The 23,180-nt window shown below is 45.7% G+C and overlaps 2 protein-coding genes across 3 annotated transcripts in view; both read left to right on the top strand.

Moving 5' to 3' along the window:
- The first annotated feature begins 3,826 nt into the window (after positions 1 to 3,826).
- LOC135915192 (peptidyl-prolyl cis-trans isomerase NIMA-interacting 1-like) lies at positions 3,827 to 9,162 on the top strand. 2 transcript variants are annotated; one of them, XM_065448227.1, is made up of 2 exons: positions 3,827 to 3,902; positions 8,386 to 9,162. In XM_065448227.1, exon 2 carries the CDS (start codon positions 8,516 to 8,518, stop codon positions 8,867 to 8,869), a length of 354 nt encoding a protein of 117 aa, XP_065304299.1. In that variant the 5' UTR covers positions 3,827 to 3,902; positions 8,386 to 8,515; the 3' UTR covers positions 8,870 to 9,162. The 2 variants fall into 2 exon arrangements, with proteins under 2 accessions (XP_065304299.1, XP_065304298.1); XM_065448226.2 differs by lacking the exon at positions 3,827 to 3,902 and adding an exon at positions 3,989 to 4,142.
- A 4,997-nt stretch (positions 9,163 to 14,159) lies between these two features.
- The window catches only part of LOC135915172 (transmembrane channel-like protein 5), a 64,547-nt gene continuing 55,526 nt past the window's right edge, over positions 14,160 to 23,180 (top strand). Inside the window, exons 1-2 of the mRNA XM_065448214.2 lie at positions 14,160 to 14,390; positions 19,295 to 19,369. Coding sequence (XP_065304286.1) covers positions 19,300 to 19,369 — 70 coding nt within the window. The 5' untranslated portion in view covers positions 14,160 to 14,390; positions 19,295 to 19,299. The remainder of the gene's footprint in view (positions 14,391 to 19,294; positions 19,370 to 23,180) is intronic.

The following is a 23,180-nucleotide window of genomic DNA, read 5'->3' as shown; positions in this document are numbered from 1 at the left end:
TTGCCTCAGCTTGTCATTCAGGCACTGCTCTGTTTGACCCACGTACTTTCTACCACAATCTAAAGGAATCTCATAAACAACTCCTGCCTGACAATCTACGTATTTGTTATCGTGTTTAGTAGCACAGGCCGGTGCCTTACGGGAATAAGGGTTGGTCTTTCTACAGAGCTTAGAGAGCTTGCACGGGGCAGAAAACACGACATTTACGTTAGCTCGCTTTGCAACCTTTTTCAAATTATGCGACATGCGGTGTATGTAGGGTATGACAGCAAAGTTTTCTTTTTCGCGGGGTGACTCCTGGTCCGGTTGGCGGATTCGCGACTTCTGCAGGATTGTTTCCGCTACAGACACTAAAACAGGTTGCGGGTAGCCTACCTCTTCCAGGCGGTCAATCTGCTTAAGAAAACTCGCCGCAGCTGGGTGTGGACAGGACTTCTTAAAAACATTCAGCAGGCACATGTTAGCAATGCTGCGTTTAACTAGCTTAGAGTGAGAGGAACTAAAAGGTAGCAGGGGTTTAGTAGCCCGAGGTTCATACTGCCAACAGACGTGGTTACTTGCTAAAAATAATCTAACATCTAAAAACCTGATGGAGGAGTCTACCGAAAGTTCGTGGGTCACTTCAATGGGGGATAAAGTCTGCCTGAAGGTTGTCAATGTTTGACTAACGACCAAGTCGGCGTCACTGCAATTTTTATCTACCAAAATTAGGAAGTCATCAACAAATCTAAAAACTTTGACTATGCTAATACCCTCGAGACTACTAGAAATGGTTCTGCCAGCACGAGCTAAAAATAAGTCACTCAGGATCGGAGCTAAACACGACCCTATGCAGACGCCGCTCTTTTGAAGGTACAAACGACTGTACCATTCAATATAGGTGGAAGCCAGGTAATGTTCTAGCATAGCCAAGAATTTGTCTTCCGGAATACCAGCTTCGTTCTGAAAAGCCAGGGAGCCGAAACTATCAATGCCTTCCTGGACGCACTGAAGCAATTCTGCTTTTGGCATGCTATAATATAGATCTTTCAGATCTACAGAAAAGGCCTCTAATTCTGTTTTTTTCTGTCTTGACAAGTATTCGACTACTTGTGCAGAGTCCTTTACCAGGTAAGGGTCGTCTACTGTTAGAAGCTTCAGCCTTTCTAACAGAAACGCAGCTAAACATTTCTGCCACGTATTGCGCTCCGACACAATTACCCTTAGAGGGCAGTTATCTTTATGGGTCTTGGCGCTGAAGAAGACCTCAAGAGTGCTCACTTTGCTATTTCTAATGTCCCTAGCTAATTTTGACAGGTTCATTTTTTCGCACAGCTTCTTCGCTTCACTTTTCACCATATTGAGCGATACGTTGTGGTGACAATGAAAAACAGAATTTAAGGCTTCCAACGCCTTCACCTTGTAAGTCTCTCGTGGAAAGATGGCAAAGCCGCCTTCTTTGTCCGATGAGAGTATGCAGCAGGCGTTCGTCTTCAAATAAGACGCCAGACGATTAATTGCGGGACGACCGGGGTCACACTGGTCCCGTAGAAGAACGTCCACGCCACTTGAAACGCACCGATCCATTTCACTCACGGGAGCCAAACTGGACACTTTTCGCACCAGGGAAAGCTTTTCCGGAGCGGTGGTCCGGGGCTTCACGGCAAACTTCGGCCCTAAAGCCAGACACTTTTTGACGTCCTCGGTAGCGTGACGTTTCCCTCGGTGAAAATTGAGCTCACAGGGCCTTGTTTTTTCTTCTTAGGACGAAGCTGGCCATGTAAGTGGGACGGAGTACTCTGCCAGAGGAATTCGGTCGTCTGGTTGGCGAGACGATTAAAATCCCAGAAGGCCCGCGCTCTATCTTCTCTCATCAAGCTGTGCAGTTGGGCTTCTAGGTGAACTCGGTACAGGCGAGCCTGTCTTGGCCATTCGGACTTGATAATTTTACAAGTGCGGTTTCCATGAACGACTGAGGGGTTGAAGCCTCCGACAAGAAGCCTCACATCTTCAGATAGGAACTTACGCCGAATGCAGTAGGAAAGCGCGCGTGCTTTGCATGTCGCGACGGCGATCAAAGAAACTGTGGCGCTTGGGTCAGAAGAGACACATAGTGAAGAGCCCGATGCACTAGAAATATACGACGTTAGGATGGATAGTTGGGCGTGTTGGTTAAGCATGATCTGAAGTGAAGGCGCTAAAATGACGGAGGACAAAGAAGAAACACACACACACACAAGGCGCCACTTCCAACAATGTTTAATCAGGAAAAAACGCCACTGATTTATACTAGGAGCGCAATCACAATTTCTCAGGGTGCATTGCCGTTCAGGTAAAGCAGTTCTTTGAGTGACAGTTAAATTTTGCGTATGCGTGAAAATTAAAGTGTCATTAATATGGTCAAACGCCTGTTCAAAGTCGACAAATATGCCTATTGTTATTAGCTTATGTTCAAAGTTCTTGAAAATAAATTATTTTCGATCGAGAAGAACTAATTCAGTAGACCTGTATTTAGCAAAAACCATATTGAGCATTTGAAATTGTCCTGTTATTTTGACAGAAGGAAGAAAGGTGACTTAGAATAATTTTTTTCAATACCTTTTGAAGAAACAGACATGATCGATATCGGGCGATAGTTCTTTTATACATAATTTATCACCCCTATTTAAATAATATTGCTACCTCAGCAACCTTCGTATATTCTGGAAATGCGCCTAGGGAAATACAGAAATTATAAATATGTGTCAAAACAAGGGCCATATCATATACAACAAATTTTATAGGTTGAAGTTTTTAGTGTTAGGTATTCTCATCACCTTCGCTTTCTCGCATGGCTTCTTTCATACAACGAGTAGTCCTCACTACGCCTAGCCAAACGCAGAAGTGCAGAAAATTGTCAAAACCATCGAAGACCTCTTCCATAAGGCAAAGTACTCCCACCTGGCCTTCATAAGCTACAGGAGCACAACAGGTGTCAGTGGCTTCAGCCCTGCTGAGCTTTTGATGGGACGTCAGCTTATGACCTTAAGACAAAAGAGCAGCTACGTCCCGGCTGGTCACCTGCCGAGGCAGTAGCTGTCAGGGGTGCTTCCTACAAAGGCAAACAATTAAAAAAAGTTACGCAGTAAGGTTCGAGGGTGGTTGCTTCGGGACCGGCGTCGGTTCCTTGTTTCTCGACAGTCTTTTATTGAGCATCGCCTCACTAGCTAGCCCTAACGAAGGTGAACAAACAAATGTTGAGTGCGCGGATTTGCTTGTCTGAACACGCGTTTTCGCGGGGGCTGCTGCGTGACATTACCGCAGGTGTTCCATTGCAGTTCCTGCCAAACTATAGGGATCAAAGCTGTGTCGCCTGTTACACCTCCTTTCGTCAAAATGTAGCTTACTACATGTAATCGGTAACTGAAAAAAAGTAATGGAATTACGGTGTGTGATACTGAGTAAAAAAAAACTGTGATCAGTCAATTACAAAACCACCAAGAAATGTCGTCTATTACAATAATTGTCTACATGTAATTAATTATGTACAAATCTGCGCTTAACCAAGAAAGAGCACTGTCGAGCACAGCAATTGCGGTGGCTATCTGTAACAGGTGACCTCGGGTTGCTAAAAGAGCAAGTAAACCAAGACCTCTTCTCTAAAATATCCCTAAAATTCATGTAACAAAGTGTAGGAAATTAGGCTCCTTTACTATGGTAATTCACTAATACTGCGATTGTTGTCTTTTTACACTCTTCTCTTCATGTACAAAATTTCCTTTTTGTTATATTCTATTCTTTTCTCTACTACCACTCGATCCACGGACTATACCCCGCAGTGGTTTGAGCCATGGCACCTGGGACCAGCCGACCAACCAACCACGGACATGTGCGTCACGGGAAGAAAACGAAGATAAAACCACCAACGAACCGTTGAATAATGGGTGAGTTCCTCACGTGTCTATCATTGACCAATACTGTCATTTTATTCTTGCACCAAACCAAAAAGTAAGTTAGTTCATTTCAATAAAAATCAAGCAATCAATCAGCTTGGTGGGTGTCCTTAAGGTCAAGACGGTGCAGCAAGAATACTAGCTCGGACATCCGTATTGCTAATAGCATCTGCGGAACAGCTGCGATTCTACTGCAGCAAGTCGCCGAGCGTGCAGTTTGATCGAGACCGGGTGCGTCCCTTTTCTTTTTTATTACCACAAGCCAGCGTACCATCAAATTTTATAACAAGGATTTTCCATTCCATTCATTCCCTCCGACGTACCATGGTTAGGTTTTGCAGGTTGTCGTGTAGCGATGCTGGATACCCTGCATGCAGTAGGAGAGGCCACCTCTCAGGAGAGCTCGACGTACCGTTCTACTGTTCGTTAGAATGAGGATGTCGAAGAGTTGTTGAATGGCCCTGATCCCTTTCAGTGTTTTCATGTCATATATGGCTTGATTTGGTTGGCGCTCGTGCAAATCTTGACTGTTCCCCGTGGCGGTGTAAGCTGCCATGCAGGTTTTTTTTTGGGGGGGGGAGGGGGGGGGGAGGGGGGGGGGCGTTCTCAGGGATGCTCCCGCGTAGTGTCCTTTCTTTAAATCGACAGTTTGTTATGCGGCGCTAATCTGTCATAGCATCGCATAAACATTTATTAACCCTTTTCCGCGGAACAGTTTGTTCTACAGAAACGAGATGGCGCTTTCGGCGGCGCGCCGCACGTCGTCTCAGTGACAGCGCACGAGTGCGAAACCATTACAAGCTTCCGCATTGCGTCTGCGCGATCACGTGTCAGAAAAGCAACTGAGTTTTCGCTAACGCACTGTGATGAAATCATGCTGGATTGAATCACGTGGATTGAAGAGGTGTACAGTAGTTGGCTGCAAAAATAGTGACTGGCATATTAAGGAATGGAATGAATCTGCGTGACCAAGTTCGCGGGCCGCTGCTGCAACTGTCCGTACGTGTTACCGGCACTTCGAGATGTACGGCTTTCCTCGAGGAGGCAGAAATTTGCTCATCCGCCAGCGCTGTATCGCTAGCCTTCTAAAAGAGGGCTTCAGCTCCAGAACATCGGCAATAGGGAGTACCGCTAGTTAAGCAATGACAAAACGAGTAGCGCCGCTTCGTGTCATAGCAAGTATCGCGCACAGTATGTACACACACCTACCCCTACTGGCTCGGAAACTTACGCCCACTCTATCGCCAACGTGCCAAGAATAAGTGAATGGGAGCACACGTGAATATATGCGCCCTATATACGCATAGTAAATCACGGACTACACCGATAGTGCACGAATTGTCGAAGCTGAGCGTTTCGTGATGGTCGAGTTACCAGCGATAATACATCTTTGCTGCAAGGTATTAAAATGTACAAGATAGCTAGGTTTCAAGCCTTGTGCACAGCAAGAACAAATACATCGGAACTGATTACACCGCAAGCGATTAGGTGGAAAATAATGAGATAGTGACCACACCAAGCAAATTTACCGAGTAAGAAATGTGACAAGCCGCTGCTTTGAAATGTTTGCCAAATAAAGAACGAAGAGCAAAAGACACTAATCTTGATTCAATTCATGAGCGGAAAGTTTGGATAGCTTGGAATACATACGTGGCCTAGCTTTTAAAACAAGCACCGTATAGGCTGCTCGCGCCGTCGGACCTATAAGTTCATCACCTCCGGAAGCGCTCTTGCATGTTCTCTCAAGCTGTGGCCAAAGTTTCGCGTCGTGCACCCAGTCACTGTTTACGATATCTTCCGAAAAAGAGGTTTGCTAAGCCATACCGGCGTCATACGCATCCATTGTAAACACTGATTCGACGGAGGCAGTTGAGGCAAGCAATGGACGCGTCACCACGTGATCAAACATGGCAGCGCCCACGGGATCGACGCGAAAAGGGTCAATATTGCCGGTTCTTCTCAATAAAATCGAGCAGGAATTTAGGGTCACCGTCATTAATCGCCAGGGGACACACTCTAGTAAGCGGCTTGGATGCAGCTACACTTTGAACAGGCGGTGACGCCTTAAGTGCCGTCCGAGAATGTGAGACAAGAGGTGCGAAACTTCTGCGAGGGCAGCTTGATGAGTGAAGAACGGACGAGCCACGCGGTCCGCATGCAGACCATAGATATGCTGCAGCTGGTGTCCATGCAGCACCCACTTGGATCCTCCTCCTTGCAACTTTTCCAGGTGGCAGGGACCGCTCGACAAATCTTATTCGCGCTGTGTTTCGAATGTCACGTAGTATTCTGCAGAACTGAAACTTTTGTTAAAGTTACGTGAGCCCTGAAAGTTGCGGGAAAAGGGATCACCTTTCAGCAGATGGCGGTTTATAACCGACTGCGTCTGCCTGAATATGACTTGAAAAAGAAAACGAATGGTGTAGCGACACAATTCCCTTGTGGCAGGATAACGTCAACACTGCTGCATAGCTTTGTTTGAGAAAGCTTCTATTAAAAAAAAGAGCTATGCAGATCCAACGCATATGTTAAAATCTGAGAATAGTATACTTCATCAAGCGCATAAACAAATACTATACAAGTGAATGCCACAAGTACAATCGTCTTTATTGTCATTCTATGCGACGTGTAATCTCGTGTAATGTTTGCTTCTAAACTACATTGTTCTCACGCTATTCCGAAATAAGAACACCAGTTCATGCGAATTCACACTGTGACACGTCGACACAGTGATGTCACAAGGCCGAAAGGGATATTTGATGCATCTTGAGGGACGAATGGTGGCGGCAGGTATAGGCAGAAAGATGTCCGACATTGAAGACAGTGGGGAGGCATTACAATTACCCCGTTTCGTTCCTAATGCCTGTGGCTTAGTGCGAACTGATCAATGCTCCAGTGCTCCCGTGATGTACGCGCCAATCGTCTCAAGGAACTGGACTCGTAGACAACTCTCCGTTGCAATGAATGAAAAGCTGCGTATACAACTGCACATATGTACTAATGTTGCTGAAAAACGTCCAATACTCTCATGTGCGTTAGCTTAAGCTAGGGAAAAAAAAAGTAACTTTTCGTTTACAAAGGGACAAAATACAACGCTGAGTTGAAACATGACTTACTTCCGTGCTTGAGAAGCCATCGCGCGTGGAAGCTGCTGCGCTGATTCAGTATATGGTCTCAGTTACGACTCTCTCCCCCTTCTGCGAGCGCCGATTAAATGTGGTGCGTGGCTCAGGCCTTGCTTATTTGGGAGTGACCTGGCGCTGGCCTGCCAGCTCCAACTGCGATACGGATTACTACGAGGTGTGTCCTTTGTGTTTGTTTGCACGTGGTGATTGACCGAACCCATGTAGATTGACCGAACTTGTAAAAATGACTTGAGAGAAGAGTCACGGTAAAACATGATGAAGCTCAGCCTGAACTCGCGAGCGATTACATGCATGGAAAAACGAAACAGACCGCTCGTGGTATGTTTTGTGTTCCTTCCGCTTGTCCTCGTTTTTTTCCCGTAGTTTTAATCTTCTTTAAAGTGATCATCGTCACCAAATATTGATGCGACTGGATCTGTTACAGGCATAGGTAGTGGCACAAGGTAAACGAAGTTTTGAGGAATAGAAAGAAAGATTAAGGAGTGGTATCCAAAAATGCTAGAATGAAAATCATATATACCAACCCTCGTTAGCTCAAACAGGCTGGGTGACTATTTGTGACCACCCCGTTTCAAGGGGTTCGCCAATGAACCAGCAGCAGCAGCAACACTTTGTGTGTAGAAAAAGAGTGCTGCGCTGAACAACGCCGTGTCCAGCTCGGTCAAGGGAATTACCTCCTTGCATGAAAAAGAAGTGACTTGTCACGTGTCACCTCGGGAACCAATCAGAAAATAATACGGTGCTTCATTTCGCAAAAACTCTCGCCCGCCCGAGGTCCGATGACTGCTTCTGTTGTCCCTTCGGGGCTATTTAGGCAGCCCCGCCATGTATATTTTACTCTCTCTTCTCATCTCAACTACACCATGCCCTATATAAATCGTTTAAGATTTTACAACGCAACGCCTTCGTCATCCCTGCTCTGTCACCTAGTCTCCTGATGCCCATTGCAGGTCAAGCTCAGACCACTACCAATTAAGTAACGCCGGACGGCAAGCTACGACGAACGACAATGCGACATTGTAACGGCTCCAAAAATCAGAAAGCGCAGTCAAACTCTGCCGGAATGCTTGCAGTAACGCACGGGAAGTAGCTCCGCCCTTGTAGCTTTCCCTTCATTGCGACCGAAAGTTGTACTTGGCTCTAGACTTTTCCAACGTGAGATTTCTAGCCGTTGTCAGTCGCCATAATGCCCTCTTGTCTATTGTGAGCCTTCAATGCGACCGCGTTATTCCCTCTCAAAAACCACTGCAAAACCGGCTGCACGTGCGCTTTGTATTCATGTCCAACTGCCAACGTGGCTTAATCAGTTTTACTGTTTTGATTGCCAGGACGGCGGATGTTTACTCAAGAGACTGGAAGAAACGTATCAGCCGTTCAATAGGGTGAGCCCTACTACCGGAACCCGCTCATATCAACGAGAGCCAGTGAGAACGACACAGAGAGCCCACGTCGGAGTCCATGGCAGCGTGCCCTAAGGACAAGGTGCGGTGCTCGCACATTCTCGTCAAGCACCGCGACTCGCGGAAACCTTCCTCGTGGCGCGAGAAGAACATCACCCGCACCAAAGACGAGGCACTCGCCCTCATCAAGGGCTACCGGGAGGCGATTGTGTCGGGCAAGGCCACCTTCGAGGACCTGGCCCGCGAGTTCAGCGACTGCAGCTCAGCCGAAAGGAAGGGCGACCTGGGCCCGTTCGGCCGGGGCGCAATGCAGAAGCCCTTCGAGAACGCCGCCTTTGCGCTCAAGGTTGGCGAACTCTCCGAGCCAGTCTTCACTGACTCAGGCGTCCACCTCATTCTTCGCACTGCCTAGGCATAGCTCCCCTGTTCGTGACTGCGCTTTGTACAGGGATCGTTCATCGCCGCAAATTACTAGAAGTGTACCAGGCAGGCCACTTGTACCACCAGCACAGGAGGGTTGGCCGGTGCACGTGTCCTGACAGTGCCGTGTCCTGCAGTACCGTGCACGTGTCCTGCAAACTGACAGTGCCGTGGTGGTCAGACAAGCACGCAGCCTGCTTCACGTGACTTCTCGAAGGCTGACTTGCATCATGTACAAGACTAAATAAAAAAAAGAGGTCCGGATTATTTTATTTGCGAACAAAACTAGATTACTGCAGCAACTGAGACTGGCGAATGCTTCAGGAACAATGAAAGTAGTCACAAGGAGGTGTGCAAGGGTTATCACGCTGTTAACTTGCCGATAGTGCCAGTCTGCGAGCTCTAGTGGGGTCACAGCGTTACTTGCTCTAGTTTTCGAAGGCTCTCCGCCTGACGCTTGTTTTAGCGGTTTTACCTATCTCGGTCCGTTTGACCTCTCTGCCGTTGATGCAGTGCTTTCTCACGACGGATCCATGACGTGTTGTGAAACACTGTTAAACAAGCAAGCAAGCAAACAGCGGCCGACAATAATCATTTTATTGTCGGCCGCTGTTTGCTTGCTTGCTTGTACTTAAATTGTAATGCTTATTCACTATGGGGGATTGGCCAAGAAGCCAGCGGTTAGAGGTTAAAGGGAAGGGGAGAGAGAAAAGACACCTAGACGGAATAGTAAATCAGGGTGAAGTATAACGTTCATGTGAATTAAGAAATAGATTTACGTGGCAAATGCAGAAATAAAGATATTTGTAATGACATATAAACAGCAAACTTTGTGTTCTTTTTTGGGTTTAGCGCTTACTACACCAAACACCTTGTCCTTTGGCGCCTGTCAATTGGGCACAAGCCAAGGGTGAATGAATGAATGAAGTAACTTTATTTTGGTCCAGAGAAGACGCAGGGGAGACCCCGCGCCACCCGGCTAGTCCCACGTAGGGACCGCCAAGCCGAACTTGACGGCCCGGTCGCGGGCACTCTGGACGGCCAGGGTTTGGTCGCTGAGTTCGGGGCTGCCCAAGAGCGCAGCCCACCTATCCTCGCTGAAGGAGTCAATGATTTCTGCCGTACACAGGTTCATTGAAGCGTCAGGAAGATTTCGCTGCTAGGGCACCGGCTGTGTGACGCATTACTTTATATTAATTTTATCCTAAATTTATGTATAGACCCTCTATAAATTTCTGTTAGCGTTTTGTTGCCTAGTGCTTCATTTTGAATTTATGCCTTTACCCCCTTTTGATATTTTATTAGATGCATTTTTCAATCAACCCAGTGTGGCCAATCCACCCTGTGGGTACGGGCCATGTTTGAGACAACAACAACAACAACATAACCGTTTTGGCAGACGCTCGTCGCTGCAAGCATTCTGCTTCGGTGTGTAGGCATCGTAGGCAGTAGAGCGATGGGCAGAACCTGGTGTTGTGCCAATGGTTTCAAGAATACAGCAGCGAAGACGAAGAGCGTCTGTTGTCACAGGTTTCCTTCGAACAGCACTCTTCGGAAGAAGTGGCTTTGTGCTGTTCGGCTCGCCGGCTGGTCCCCTTAGTAAAAACGTATGTATGTACTCGGCTCACCCCACTCCGAGGTTGTATGGAAAGACAGCGTGTACTTGAGCTATAGCATTAGCGAGAGGGTGGCAGGTCTTGTTGTGAAACTTAAGAGGTACAAACCGAAGGTCGTACAGGTCTACGCCCCTACATCCAATCATTATGACCAGGAAGTCGAAAGCTTCTTTGAAGACGTGGAATCGGCGATGGGTTAAGTCAAAACAAAATGCACTATACTGATGGACGACTTCAATGCCAGGGTAGGCAAGAAGCAGGCTGGAGACAAGTCAGTGGGGGAATGTGGCATAGGCTCTAGGAATAGCAGGGGAGAGTTATTAGTAGAGTTTGCAGAACAAAATAATATGCGGGTAATGAATACCTTCTTCTGCAAGCAGGATAGCCGAAAGTGGACGTGGAGGAGCCCGAATGGCGAGACTAGAAATTAAATAGACTTTATACTCTGCGCTAACCCAGGTATCATACAAGATGTGGACGTGCTCGGCAAAGTGCGCTGCAATGACCATAGGATGGCGAAAACTCGAATTAGCCTAGTCTTGAGCAAGGAACGGAAGAAACTGGTACAGAAGAAGCCGATCAATGAGTTAGCGGTAAGAGGGAAAATAGAGAAATTCCAGATCAAGCTACAGAAGCAGGCATTCGGCCTTAACTCAGGAAGAGGAACTTAGTGTTGAAGATATGAACGACAATCTTATGGGCATCATTAAAGAATGTACAATAGAAGTCGGTGGTAACTCCGTTAGACAGGATGCCAGTAACCTATCGCAGGAGACGAAAGATCTGATCAAGAAACGCCAATGTATGAAAGCCTCTAACCCTACAGCTAAAAGAGAACTGGCAGAACTTTCCAAGTTAATCAACAAGCGTAATACAGCTCACATAAGGAAGTATAGTATGGATAGAATTGAACATGCTCTCAGGAACGGAGGAAGCCTAAAAGCATTGAAGAAACTAGGAATAGGCAAGAATCAGATGTATGCGCTAAGAGACAAAGCCGGCAATATCATTACTAATATGGATGAGATCGTTCAAGCGGCTGAGGAGTTCTATGGAGATTTATACAGTACCAGTGGCGCCCACGACGATAATGAAAGAGAGAATAGTCCAGAGGAATTCAAAATCCCACGAGTAACGCCGGAAGTAAAGAAAGCCTTGGGAAGCTATGCAAAGGGGGAAGGCACCTGGAGAGGATCAGGTAACAGCAGATTTGTTGGAGGATGGTGGGCACATTGCTCTAGAAAAACTGGCCACCCTGTATACGCAATGCCTCATGACTTCGAGCCTACCGGAATCTTGGAAGAACGCCTAACATAATCCTAATCCATAAGAAAAGGGACGCCAAAGACTTGAAAAATTACAGACCGATCAGCTTACTGTCCGTTGCCTACAAAGTATTTGCTAAGGTAATTGCAAATAGAACCAGGAACACCTTAGACTTCAGTCAACCAAAGGACCAGGCAGGATTCCATTAAGGTTACTCAACAGTAGACCATATTCACTCTATCAATCAGGTGATAGAGAAATGTGCGGAATATAACCAACCCTTATATATAGCTTTCATTGATTACGAGAAAGCGTTTGATTCAGTCGAAACCTCAGCAGTCATGGAGGCATTACGGAATCAGGGTGTAGACGAGCCGTATGTAAAAATACTGAAAGATATCTATAGCGGCTCCACAGCCACCGTAGTCCTCCATAAAGAAAGCAACAAAATCCCAATCAAGAAAGGCGTCAGGCAGGGAGATACAATCTCTCCAATGCTATTCACAGCGAGTTTACAGGATGTATTCAGACACCTGGATCGGGAAGAAATGGGGATAAAAGTTAATGGAGAATACCTTAGTAACTTGCGATTCGCTGATGATATTGCCTTGCTTAGTAACTCGGGGGACCAACTGCAGTGCATGCTCACTGGCCCGGACAGGCAAAGCAGAAGGGTGGGTCTAAAAATTAATCTGCAGAAAATTAAAGTAATGTTTAACAGTCTCGGAAGAGAACAGCAGTTTACGATAGGTAGCGAGGCACTGGAAGTGGTAAGGGAATACATCTACTTAAGACAGGCAGTGACTGCGGATCCGGATCATGAGACTGAAACAATCAGAAGAATAAGAATGGGCTGGTGTGCGTTTGGCAGGCATTCTCAGATCATGAACAGCAGGTTGCATTATCCCTCAAGAGAAAAGTGTATAACAGCTGTGTCTTACCAGTACTCACGTACGGGGCAGAAACCTGGAGGCTTACGGAAATGATTCTGCTTAAATTGAGGACGACGCAACGAGCTATGGAAAGAAGAATGATAGGTGTGACGTTAAGGGATAAGAAAAGAGCAGATTAGGTGAGGGAACAAACGCGAGTTAATGACATCTTAGTTGAAATCAAGAAAAAGAAATCGGCATGGGCAGGACATGTAATGAGGAGGGAGGATAACCGATGGTCATTAAGGGTTACGGACTGGATCCCAAGGGAAGGGAAGCGTAGCAGGGGGCGGCAGAAAGTTAGGTGGGCGGATGAGATTAAGAAGTTTGCAGGGACAACATAGCCACAATTAGCACGTGACCGGTGTACTTGGAGAAATATGTGCCGGCGGAGTTCGTGTACACTAAGCTCAGCCAGCAAATAAAACCACGAGGGGCAGCGGTCAAGCGGAGACGAGCTGAGGTATGTTATGCCAGGTTCTACAGCATGGCGCATTACGTATTCTAAGCTGCCAAGCGGCGGACTTGTCATTACCACGCAAATAAATTCGAGTGACATAATTCGGCCTGCCATCGACTTTGAGGTCAATGCCGAAAATAGTCAACTTGCTTGAGATTTAGTTTATTGCCGTAGGCGCTTGCTGTTATTGAAATATGTTACACGGCCCCTTTAGATCGCGATCAGGATCAAATTTCTCCATCGCAATTGGCTAACCTTCCAATGCTTGCGTAAAATATACGCAATCGCGATTGAGAAATTCTCTCCCTATGGGCGTTCGATCGCGACCCAAAATTCCCCATGTAGCACCAGTATAATTTGCCTGCGGCTAATTTACATGCACAAAAGAACATTTGCCATTCATATCGGACTTTACGGTATGCGTGCACTTTCTAAACGAGCGCTGAACGATATGACACCTACCGAAAAAGATACTAGCCGGAATATTCGAGATGGTTAGAGTGGCGTTCTTACTTGATGCCACAGCAATACTAAGTTACCGTAACATCGTATCCCAGCCATGGGAACAATGTGTGCATATTTACATTTCACATCATTTGTTTGTTATTGTGCTCTCACTGTGGGCTATTCTACGAAGCTGGTGCTCCTCTCCGCAGCGAGAGCCGAAATGTATAGTAGCCCACCCGCCTGATCAGTGTGTTTGCTACATTGTACTTTTATTTATCTTTTGGTTTGTAAACAGATGGTCCAAGAAGCTCTCAGTTGCATCCGAGCAGCTTGACAGTTTAAAAAAAGCAGGTAAAACTGGGCAACGAATGCTTTTCTTTAAAACCACAATGCATTCAGAGCATCGGAAAAGTTTCATTCAAGCGTCATATAGTCAACGGCTCGTATCTCCGCAATTACCTCTTAAAAGCGTTCTTAAATTTCCCGCTATGTGCTCGTTGCGCAGTCCCCGTCGAGATAACATCCGCGTCTCTTTGCGTGAAAATAATGTTCTCACGGCTCCCGTCGAAATAACGGCAGCGAACAACTCGCTTGGTCTGCTTGGTGCATTGGTTGGTTTCGCCTGTTCCCTGGGGCCGTTATGACAGGATGGCCGAATCGCTGACTGATCTTTTTTCGGCGCGAGAACAATTGATGTAAGAGTGCAGGATTGTTCCAGGTAGTTATGAGACGCCGCCGGTGACTCCTCGGGGCCCAGTGGCACAGCTACCAGCACCAATTTTTCCAACACAGGTCAGTGGCACTCCCGCTGTTGCGTCCTTATTTGCGCGTTGCTGAAAATAAAACTTTTATAGCCGCCGCGAGCTTGCGGCCTTGCTTTGCAAGGCTGTCTTGCTCTCAGCCATGTGGCCCGGCCATCTGCTTTAGGGTAGTCGAGAACTGTTGCATCGACAGTTTCGTCACAGCTGCCTCCGCGTGTCAAAATTGCCAGTGGTTTTCTTATTACGTCATAGAAACCTCCTGGCTTAAGTTAACTGTTACCTTATCGATTCCCCTGCGGACTCCTATGTGCGCGTAATGCACAGCTTTCGTTCTTGTTCGCAATATTTTGTGATGTCACGGCGCGGCTAAAAATAAAGCGACTGCGTGGAAACGCGCGCGGGGGAGTTTGCTGTTTACGTGATCGCAGTTTTTCTGACCGAAATCTCAGAATGCGCCAGTGACACAGCTGTAGCATGCTCTCCGGGTGTGGCTTTGCGTCGAACTTGCGCAGCGGTGCGTGTTTATCGGCAGAACCCATGCGCGATAAGTGCGTATACGATCCGATAAACCCAGCGATATCGGGGGTCCGTGAACGTGATTATTCAGTGCATAAAAGGATGTGCCCTCGACGCCAGTCCTATCGGTCGTTCTTTTGTCAGGGCAGTTCGAGCGGTGCTGCTACGCGCTTATCTTCAAGCACGCTAGATTTGAAATCGGTCCCGTGCCCGAGCACCTAACCGTTCATCAAACTTTGATTGTGCTCAAATAAGTCAAAGCTGGCTGACACCGCTGTGGTCCAATTTGCACCCACGTTGACCCATTCTGTACTTTCTAGTCTCCTGGAACACATGAGTTCGGTGTTTGTAGGAATGCTACTCTCCATGCCGCATGTAGCTACGCAAATGAGGCTGCTGTGAATACCTGCTGGTCTGGCACGGTGCCTAGGCTGATTCACTGCTAAACCTGAGGTTTGGTTCCTCAATAGCGCATATAGCTCTGGAAGTCTCAAACATTGTTTTACAAGATTAGCCCACGAAAACCTGGGCTAAGTACTAGACCTCTTCCCCTTCTATGGAAGAAAACTTTTCCAGGTGCATAGGTGTCACTCGAACAGATAAATGAGAATAGAATTATTCATTGCACAAGGTTGTGCCCAGGAAACAATGCAAGAAATAGATGAAAACAGTAGCAACAATCACAGTCAGCAAACCTCGAATAAGATCATTCTGTTCTATTTTACTAGATATTTATACTTGTTGTGCTCATCAATTCAAGACTGTTTTCACAGCATTCGTTCGTGAATGCAACATTCACAAAAATTGGGGTATATTAACTGTACCATCAGAGCAAAAATCACGATGACAGTGATACTTCAGTGAAGACATTTACCAGCCAACAGCTCAAGATCATTTGTAATCAGTATTCGTCACATGCTGTTAATTTTGCTAGATGTTGTGGTCACGTACTTTAAAGACCCACCACTATGTGCAGGCACTGCAAGCAGGCAATCGTGTTTCACATATCCCATAGTTACAATCATGTCAGCAAGGTATTGCAAAAATGGCTAAGATGCTGTGAGAACAGCTAAAGATATCAGGCAGCAGTCTACAACTCCTGATCGTGAAGGAGCCACTGGGGAAGCAAGGGAATAACATGACATGCAATGGGTCTTCCATGCCATAAGCAGCATTTACATGAATGCAACAAGTGGAGCGCCATATCACATTTCTAGTGGACCACATTAATGTGAATGGCGATAACGCATTAGGAACAACATTAGGGAGGCGAACGACATTGGTGTGACAGGAAAATAGTATGGGACGGGGTGAGTCGTCTCGTGTGGTACCTGTAACGCTGGCAGACGGCATTGAGGGTGAGAGATACAGCTGCGGGTGTACGTTCTCCACTTACCAGCAGAACGCACATCACCATATGTAGGTTCCAGCTTCTTTCAAATGAACAGGAATGTGCCACATGTCATAGCTGTCGCATAGTGATTGTTGTGATGTGCTGAAATGTGTAACTCGCTACTGTCACGTTGACGGAGATGCAGCTACACACACGCCACATTCAGCGCACCGATAGCCAGCAGCAGTGCTGAAACCTGGGCATTCTTGTGAAACACAGAGTGCACACAACTTCTGGAAATGCAGCACGAAGCGAAGGGAGAGAGAAGGAAGGATGCGGGAGTTGTAGGGACTGAGAATGCAACAAGAGAAGGAAGTGATCCCTCTGCTCTAGTATGCGAGAAGGCAGGAGCAAAATCTCTTGCGGGCTCTAGTGTCGGCAACCAGAGAGAGCATTTGCAATGAGAGGGTAGCTTCCTCATGACACTCACTTTACGACACACGTTTGCTTCTCTCTCGGCCACTACCATACTCCGTTCCATACATAGGAGGCGACACTCCAAAAGCTTATGGAAAGACTACTTTCATTGCTTGCGTTAGCAATAAAAAAGATAGTGCATAATATGTGGAATTAAGGTGCAAGTACACATCATTTACATCAAGGTTACATTATGTCTCATACTTTCATGCTGCAAAATGTGGCATAAATATTACGTGAAAGACGACACAGAGCTGCTTTGCCAGCAAACATGTATAGTCACGCATTTATGCCGCTAGCAGCCACAGCCCAATGCTTGCACTCACAAAAAAAGATCGTATGCCGTATATAGGGCAAGTGCAAGGGTGCACAAATAATTTGGAATTTGACTTAACCTTATGTCTTCAAGTTGTAGTCGTAATATGTGAAGTAGTTATTCCGTAGAAAGCATCACATATAAAGATACAACTGCACTGCGAACAAGGCATAGTGAGACTTTTGTTGATCGTACTACTTACGTTACCTGTGCAGCCTTTGCCTGCTAAGTATGAAACAGCATATAAATGCGTTTTTAAGAAAACCTTGTGGTATCACGCTCCCACAATTGTCCTTTGCAACTCTTAACGTATTACCAAACTTTTTCATGGGACCTAGGGGAGAGCGAAGGGACACCTAAGAGGAATATTTTGGTTAAGTTGAACTGGGGAAATATGCTATATCAAGAAATTAGAAAGCACTATGTAACGTACATCTGAACATCACATGTGAGGGAAAAATAAAGAAGAAAAGTCCCACTGAAGTTACTGGCAATGAATTGGAGCATTTTTCTCATAAACTGTCAACAACTCAATGTTTTGTAAGCACCATGTTGTTCTTCAAACATCTTAATTCACAATCATAGTGGTATGAAATACGAGAACAAGATGACTTGGAAGAGCATTTTTGTTCAACCTGAGGCTAGTTTTATGCATTAGGCAGCAGGCTGCAAAAATGGAATGCAGAGCCGTAATGTCAGTGTGATGCAACGCATGAAATTTGTAAAATTCACAAGAGAGCCGTGTGTGTGTGCGTGCGCGCATGTGTGTGTGTGTGTGTGTGTGTGTGTGGCAAAAAGTCAGCAAATGATTTGGTTAGCATTGCTGGCACTCACATTTCTGAAAATAGCCATTTCTATTTAATGTCACATATATTCTGCAAAACATTGATTCCTACTGGAATCATTAGATACATAATTAAGGTTAACCAAATCAGGCTCAGTAAGTCAGAAAATAAGCAAAAAATCAAATATGTTCCCATACCAGTACTCTGTGACGTCATAAATGTTGACAGCAAGGAATGACCCCAACAGTCCAGCATGTGATACTCCAGAGGTGATCTCACACATCCCCCGTGGCTGCCCCAATTACTGCACAGAATGTCGGACACCTAACACCACATTGTCTGGTTTGGACAATAGACCCCTTTTGGGGCAGAAGATTCTAGGGCCATAAAACAGCAGTAAAATTTTGGTTGGAGTTATCTCACTCATTTATTCAGTTGTCCCCAAGCCAGCACATCTCTGCCGAATGCTTACCTTTGAACCCTCTGCTCTTGGCATTTTTAGCAAAGAGCAGCCTCACCAGCAGGCTACAGAAACTACATGACAGGCACTTGCATATTGTTACATGGGTGAGTTGTGCATGCAAAACACATGTGCACATCATGCAAACAGTTCAGTGTATACTATGATTGTCATCTGCACTCCTTTTCTGTCTTTTTCCTTCCCTCTTTCTCCAACACAGAGTAGCAGGCCAGAGACAGAGTTGCAGCAGTCGACGTCTCTGCTTTTCTCAAAATAATTTCTTCTCTTTCTCTCTATCTCTCTTGATAGCAAACAAAGATGACATTGCATCCTAAAAGAACTGGACACTTTCCCCAGCAAGTTCTGAGAGCTTTTTCTGTGCTAGAATGTCCCAAGTTTAGAAAAGTACTTTAAAACCTGCAAAGTCACTCTTAACACACCAGTGCTATAGTGTGCATTGAATTGATAAATGAATAAAAAAAGATAAGTTCAAGATCCAACAGTATTCATCTTTTTTAATCAAAGATATGCAAATATGGTTTTAAAAGTAATGCCTACCTAAACAATTTTTTTTGTCACTTTAGCGTGATAGCTTAACTATTATGTAAAATAATAACCCTGCAGTATTTGAAAGGAGAAGCATTATGTTTATGCTCTGCTGGTGTTATTAAGATCAACGTGACAATTTAAAAAAATTGCATACAAACAGAGCTCATCTCGGCTAAAAGTCTGGGCTGGCCTTGCATGGTTTATATAGTTATGTTGCACGGCCTCAACTGTAGAATTGTTGGTTTTATTTAATCTTTTTTTATTTATTTTTTTCATTCTTTTCTAATAAATGCTGGACATGAAAAAATATGTCGCTCCAAACATGGCTGTATATCTAAGGTCTGTTGCATGTGCTGCTTTCATTAAGCCTGCTCGAGTTTGGCTATTGACCCAACTTTCATTGTGCAAGAATTTATATGTAATATCTACAAGACATGAAGTGTCAAGTAAATCGGCTGCCCATTTGTGAGTGATTGACATTTTGTTGGCACCTGTGCAGCCATCATGGCAGGTCGGGGTGCGAGGGACAATGGAAGACCTGGACACCCGTCGGACGCCTTCCAGTTGGAAGCATGTAAGTGCATAAACACACTCCTAGAGCTCAGGCTGCCCTTAGTTCTCATCACACACAGTTGCAAGGGTCTAATCTTTTGCTGTTCATCAGACCACTGCGTTGATCCTCATGCCAGGGGTTACAGTTTGTTATCTTCTTTTTCTAGAATCCAGGTTGGGTGCAGCCGTTACATGAATCAGGTCGATGACGGCTCGCTAAAGGTTTGTACTGTTTTCGCAAGAGAGGCACAACTGACATAACGCTGCAGTAAATGACCTCAGGTGCCGAGCCGTCGTCCCTGACTAACGCTGACCCAAACAGGGCTTCTTTCTCTAGAGGTGAAAGGCTGTCAATCCAACTGGAAACACTGCCAACACAGCCGAGACAATGCGCCACACAAAAAAAGAATGGTGCCGTGGCACCGGCCTGAGCAGTGTTACCGAAAAAACTGCTAGCATCATATGTTGCAACAGAACTGCTTGTCGGCCTAGTTGGTGCTTGCTAAAAGACATGTTTTTTGCCGCAATTGAACACACACAAAAGGAAGACACGTAAAGGCAGTCTTTATGTCTTCCTTTTGTCTGTCTTTATGCCTTCCATAAAGTCTTTATGTGTCTTCGTTTTGAGTGTGTTCAATTGTCATCAAGAAACTTATGTCTTTTAGCATCATATGGCAGCAACGAAACTACGCTCTCCAGTGGGATGTCTTGTATATCTTCCCAAAATTTTGCCCTCCAAAGTGAGGGTGCAGCCCTTGCACAAGTATATACGGTATATTTAGGTGCACCTTAAAGAAACTCAGGGGGTCAAAATTAATCCGGAGTCTCAGTACGGTAGGGCTCATAATTATATAATAATTTTGGTACGAAAAATTCTAGAATTTAGTTTTTATTTAATTTTTCTATAACTTTTTTATGTAGCTGTAGGTATGAAGTGTCACAAGTTTCTTGATGACAATTTCACAGGTATCTCATTCTTTTTGTCATTTTCGGTGTTCTGGAAGATGAAGAAATTCAGTTCAGTTAACAGAACTCTTTGTCCAGGGTTGCATTTATCAAAACAGGCCTGAGAGGTGTGGGAAGTTTTGTGCGTTCTGGTACTATTCCCAGTTCAGCCAGTGGCTTGACTGAGTTCAAGTCGATCAGCCACCTTTCTGACTTGTCTAGGTGTAATGTAGGAGTGACTGCTTTGCACAATTATGTGAGCACTCTCTGGCTACCAGCGCGCTCCTTAGAAAACAGAAGTCAATGTGAAAATTATATCAAGTGCTTTATTGATGTGTATCTTCATGACATTGAATTTGGTGGAATCTGTGACTCTCCACTGGTGAGCTCGACTGCCCACATAATCTCAAGTCGTCATGCTGCACTTTATTAATGCAAATTGTTCTTTGACTCGCTGGGCACTTTGAGGTTGGCAGGGTGAGCGAGGGAGGCAGGCAGGTTCCTGTCCTGCCTCGTTTGGGGCCTCTTAAATAAAAATAAAATGTGTCCAATGATGGGAATAAATTAAATGGTAACTTTATGTAAGTGAATCAGATGTTATGTAGTGCTAATGTCAATCTATTCATTTGATTTCTTCTCATTTTTCTTTTCTTTTTTCTGGGTATTCTTGGGTGCTTCCGTTTATGTTCAATTTTTCATTTGCTTATTCTATCCACATATTCGTTCGGCAATGTATTGCTTCTAGTTATCTTTTCTTAGTTTTTTAAATTTTTGTGGAAGCTGGGCCTCAGTAGGGTGTTCATTCACACCGTTCGTTTGGCCTACCTTGATTTGATGTAGAGTGTGAACCAGAGTTCAATAGTCAAAGAGGCAAAGCTTTGAGTGGATAAACATGCCGTTATGCAGGTCTAAGAACTGAGCCCATGAAGCAGCCATGTCATTCCAAGTCTCGAGAGTCTGTGGCACAGTTATTTCTCTCAGTGGATGCACAGTAAGAACCTGCCTAGATTTAAGTCTCAGTGCACCTCACCCCACCCTTCATCTTGTCCACATCAGTACTTGTGGACTACATTTTGCAGCAACTCCTTAGACATTGCCTGACTAATACAGTCGCCGACCGTTTATTCGGACCTCATGGGGACTGCGGAAATGTCCGAATAAACAGGTGTCCTAAAAAGCAGATTAAGAAAAAAAAAAGAAATCCTTTATTTCCATGCACTTATTCAGGCTTGGCAGTAGGCTTGAAGAAATTGTGAATGCGTCGTTGCATGCTGTTCCATTTACGTGCAATCAGATAAGCCTGAACATCGGAGAGGGTCGTACAGTCACTACAGGCATCTGAAAGCACAGTTGCTGCTTGTACACGCTACGCATGCGACGGCAGCATAGCACATGGTGTGTCATCTTCCGACTCGGAGTTATCGTCCGGCGGTGCAGCAGAAACGTGACGTATGATCTCGCCATTGTCGAGTTCTGCGCATGTCAGTATGGCAGTGTCAGCACCTGTGAAACTGTAAAATGAGATGGTGTCCGGAATCACAATGCAACCACTGCGCACATCTCGGCAGAACATTTTCGGCGTCAGTAGGGAACACATCGGAAGGCGACAAATCCTAGGCCTCCCGGCACCTGCTTGCCGGCATTCCCTGGTGCAGTCTGCGCAGGCACTGTCAGCGCCATTAGACACTTGACGCGATGTTTCCATATGCCGCGTTGGATCACCACAACCTTGACACAGCACACAAAGCAAACACCACCACGCCGTCACGCCGACACCAGTCTCACAAACAAAAAATGTGGCCTACTCGCAGCATCGAGCACGAAAAAAGAAGCCAATCAGCTGCTGGATTGTCTTGACATGGCTTACTAAGCTGAGACCGGAACTGCTGTAGCCATGAACCAGGCAGGAACGATGATGATGAGCGGGGATTTGCAGTAGCACCACTTCGTGGAGCATCAGGGAGGCTCCATTCAAAACAAAAATGGCATTCAGCAAGTCGAACCATGCACCGGTCAGAGTCGGTGCATGGTGCTCTCGATCAAGTTGGCTGAAGGAATGTCCGAAAAATGAGACGAGAGGTTGCAAGGTGTCCGAACTTTTGGCAGTTGTTATACGTTGGGTCTATGGGGAGAATGGCTGTGCCGTGAAGCAGACCGAATAATAGAGCATGTCCGAATTTTCGGAATCCGAGAAATCAGTCGGCGACTGTACTTGTGCGAGTTGGTTGCGCAGATCTACAGATCATAAAGAAGGACAATGCAAAAAAAAGATATATATATAGCACAGGGAAGACCAGAGCACTGAGTCAGCACTGTGAGTCACTCTTGTCCCTGTCCTGTCTCCTTTCTTTTTTAGTTATTATTATTGGTCAGCTCCTTTGAACTGACTTTACTGAACTGTTCAGCTGTTCTCCACCTAGACCCACTGCGTAGCCCTTGGTGGAGGTACCCACTGTGGTGGCTGAGTGGCTAAGCCGTTCTGTTGCTCAGCACCAGGTTGCGCATTCGATTTCACGTTTCAGCAGCTACATTCCAGCATGGCAAAAACATTTATGTACTGCACTTGGGTTGCTGGTTAAAGAACTCCAGGTGGTCGTAACTAATTCAGAGCTTTCTACTAGATTCTCGTAGCCGGTGTGCTGCTTGGAGACATTAATCCGAATAAATCATTGTCAATCAATCGATCAAACAGTGCTTACAATCTGCCTGAGCGCTAGTAGAAGCAGCAGAAGAGTGGGGTGCCTCCTTCCATATATCTGGGCTGCTCTGTATACTCTCTTACGCAATATGAAAAAGGACAGCCCAATCTCCTTGAAGAGGTCCTAGTGGCTGGACACACACAGCCTGCACAAAAGTGATTAGAGACTCGCTGTCCAAAATGAAAGCTA

Source organism: Dermacentor albipictus, chromosome 8 (assembly GCF_038994185.2).
Source record: "Dermacentor albipictus isolate Rhodes 1998 colony chromosome 8, USDA_Dalb.pri_finalv2, whole genome shotgun sequence".
NCBI lineage: Eukaryota > Metazoa > Arthropoda > Arachnida > Ixodida > Ixodidae > Dermacentor > Dermacentor albipictus.
The sequence above is the reverse complement of the archived record's forward strand: the minus strand, read 5'-3'. Positions and strand labels throughout refer to the sequence as shown.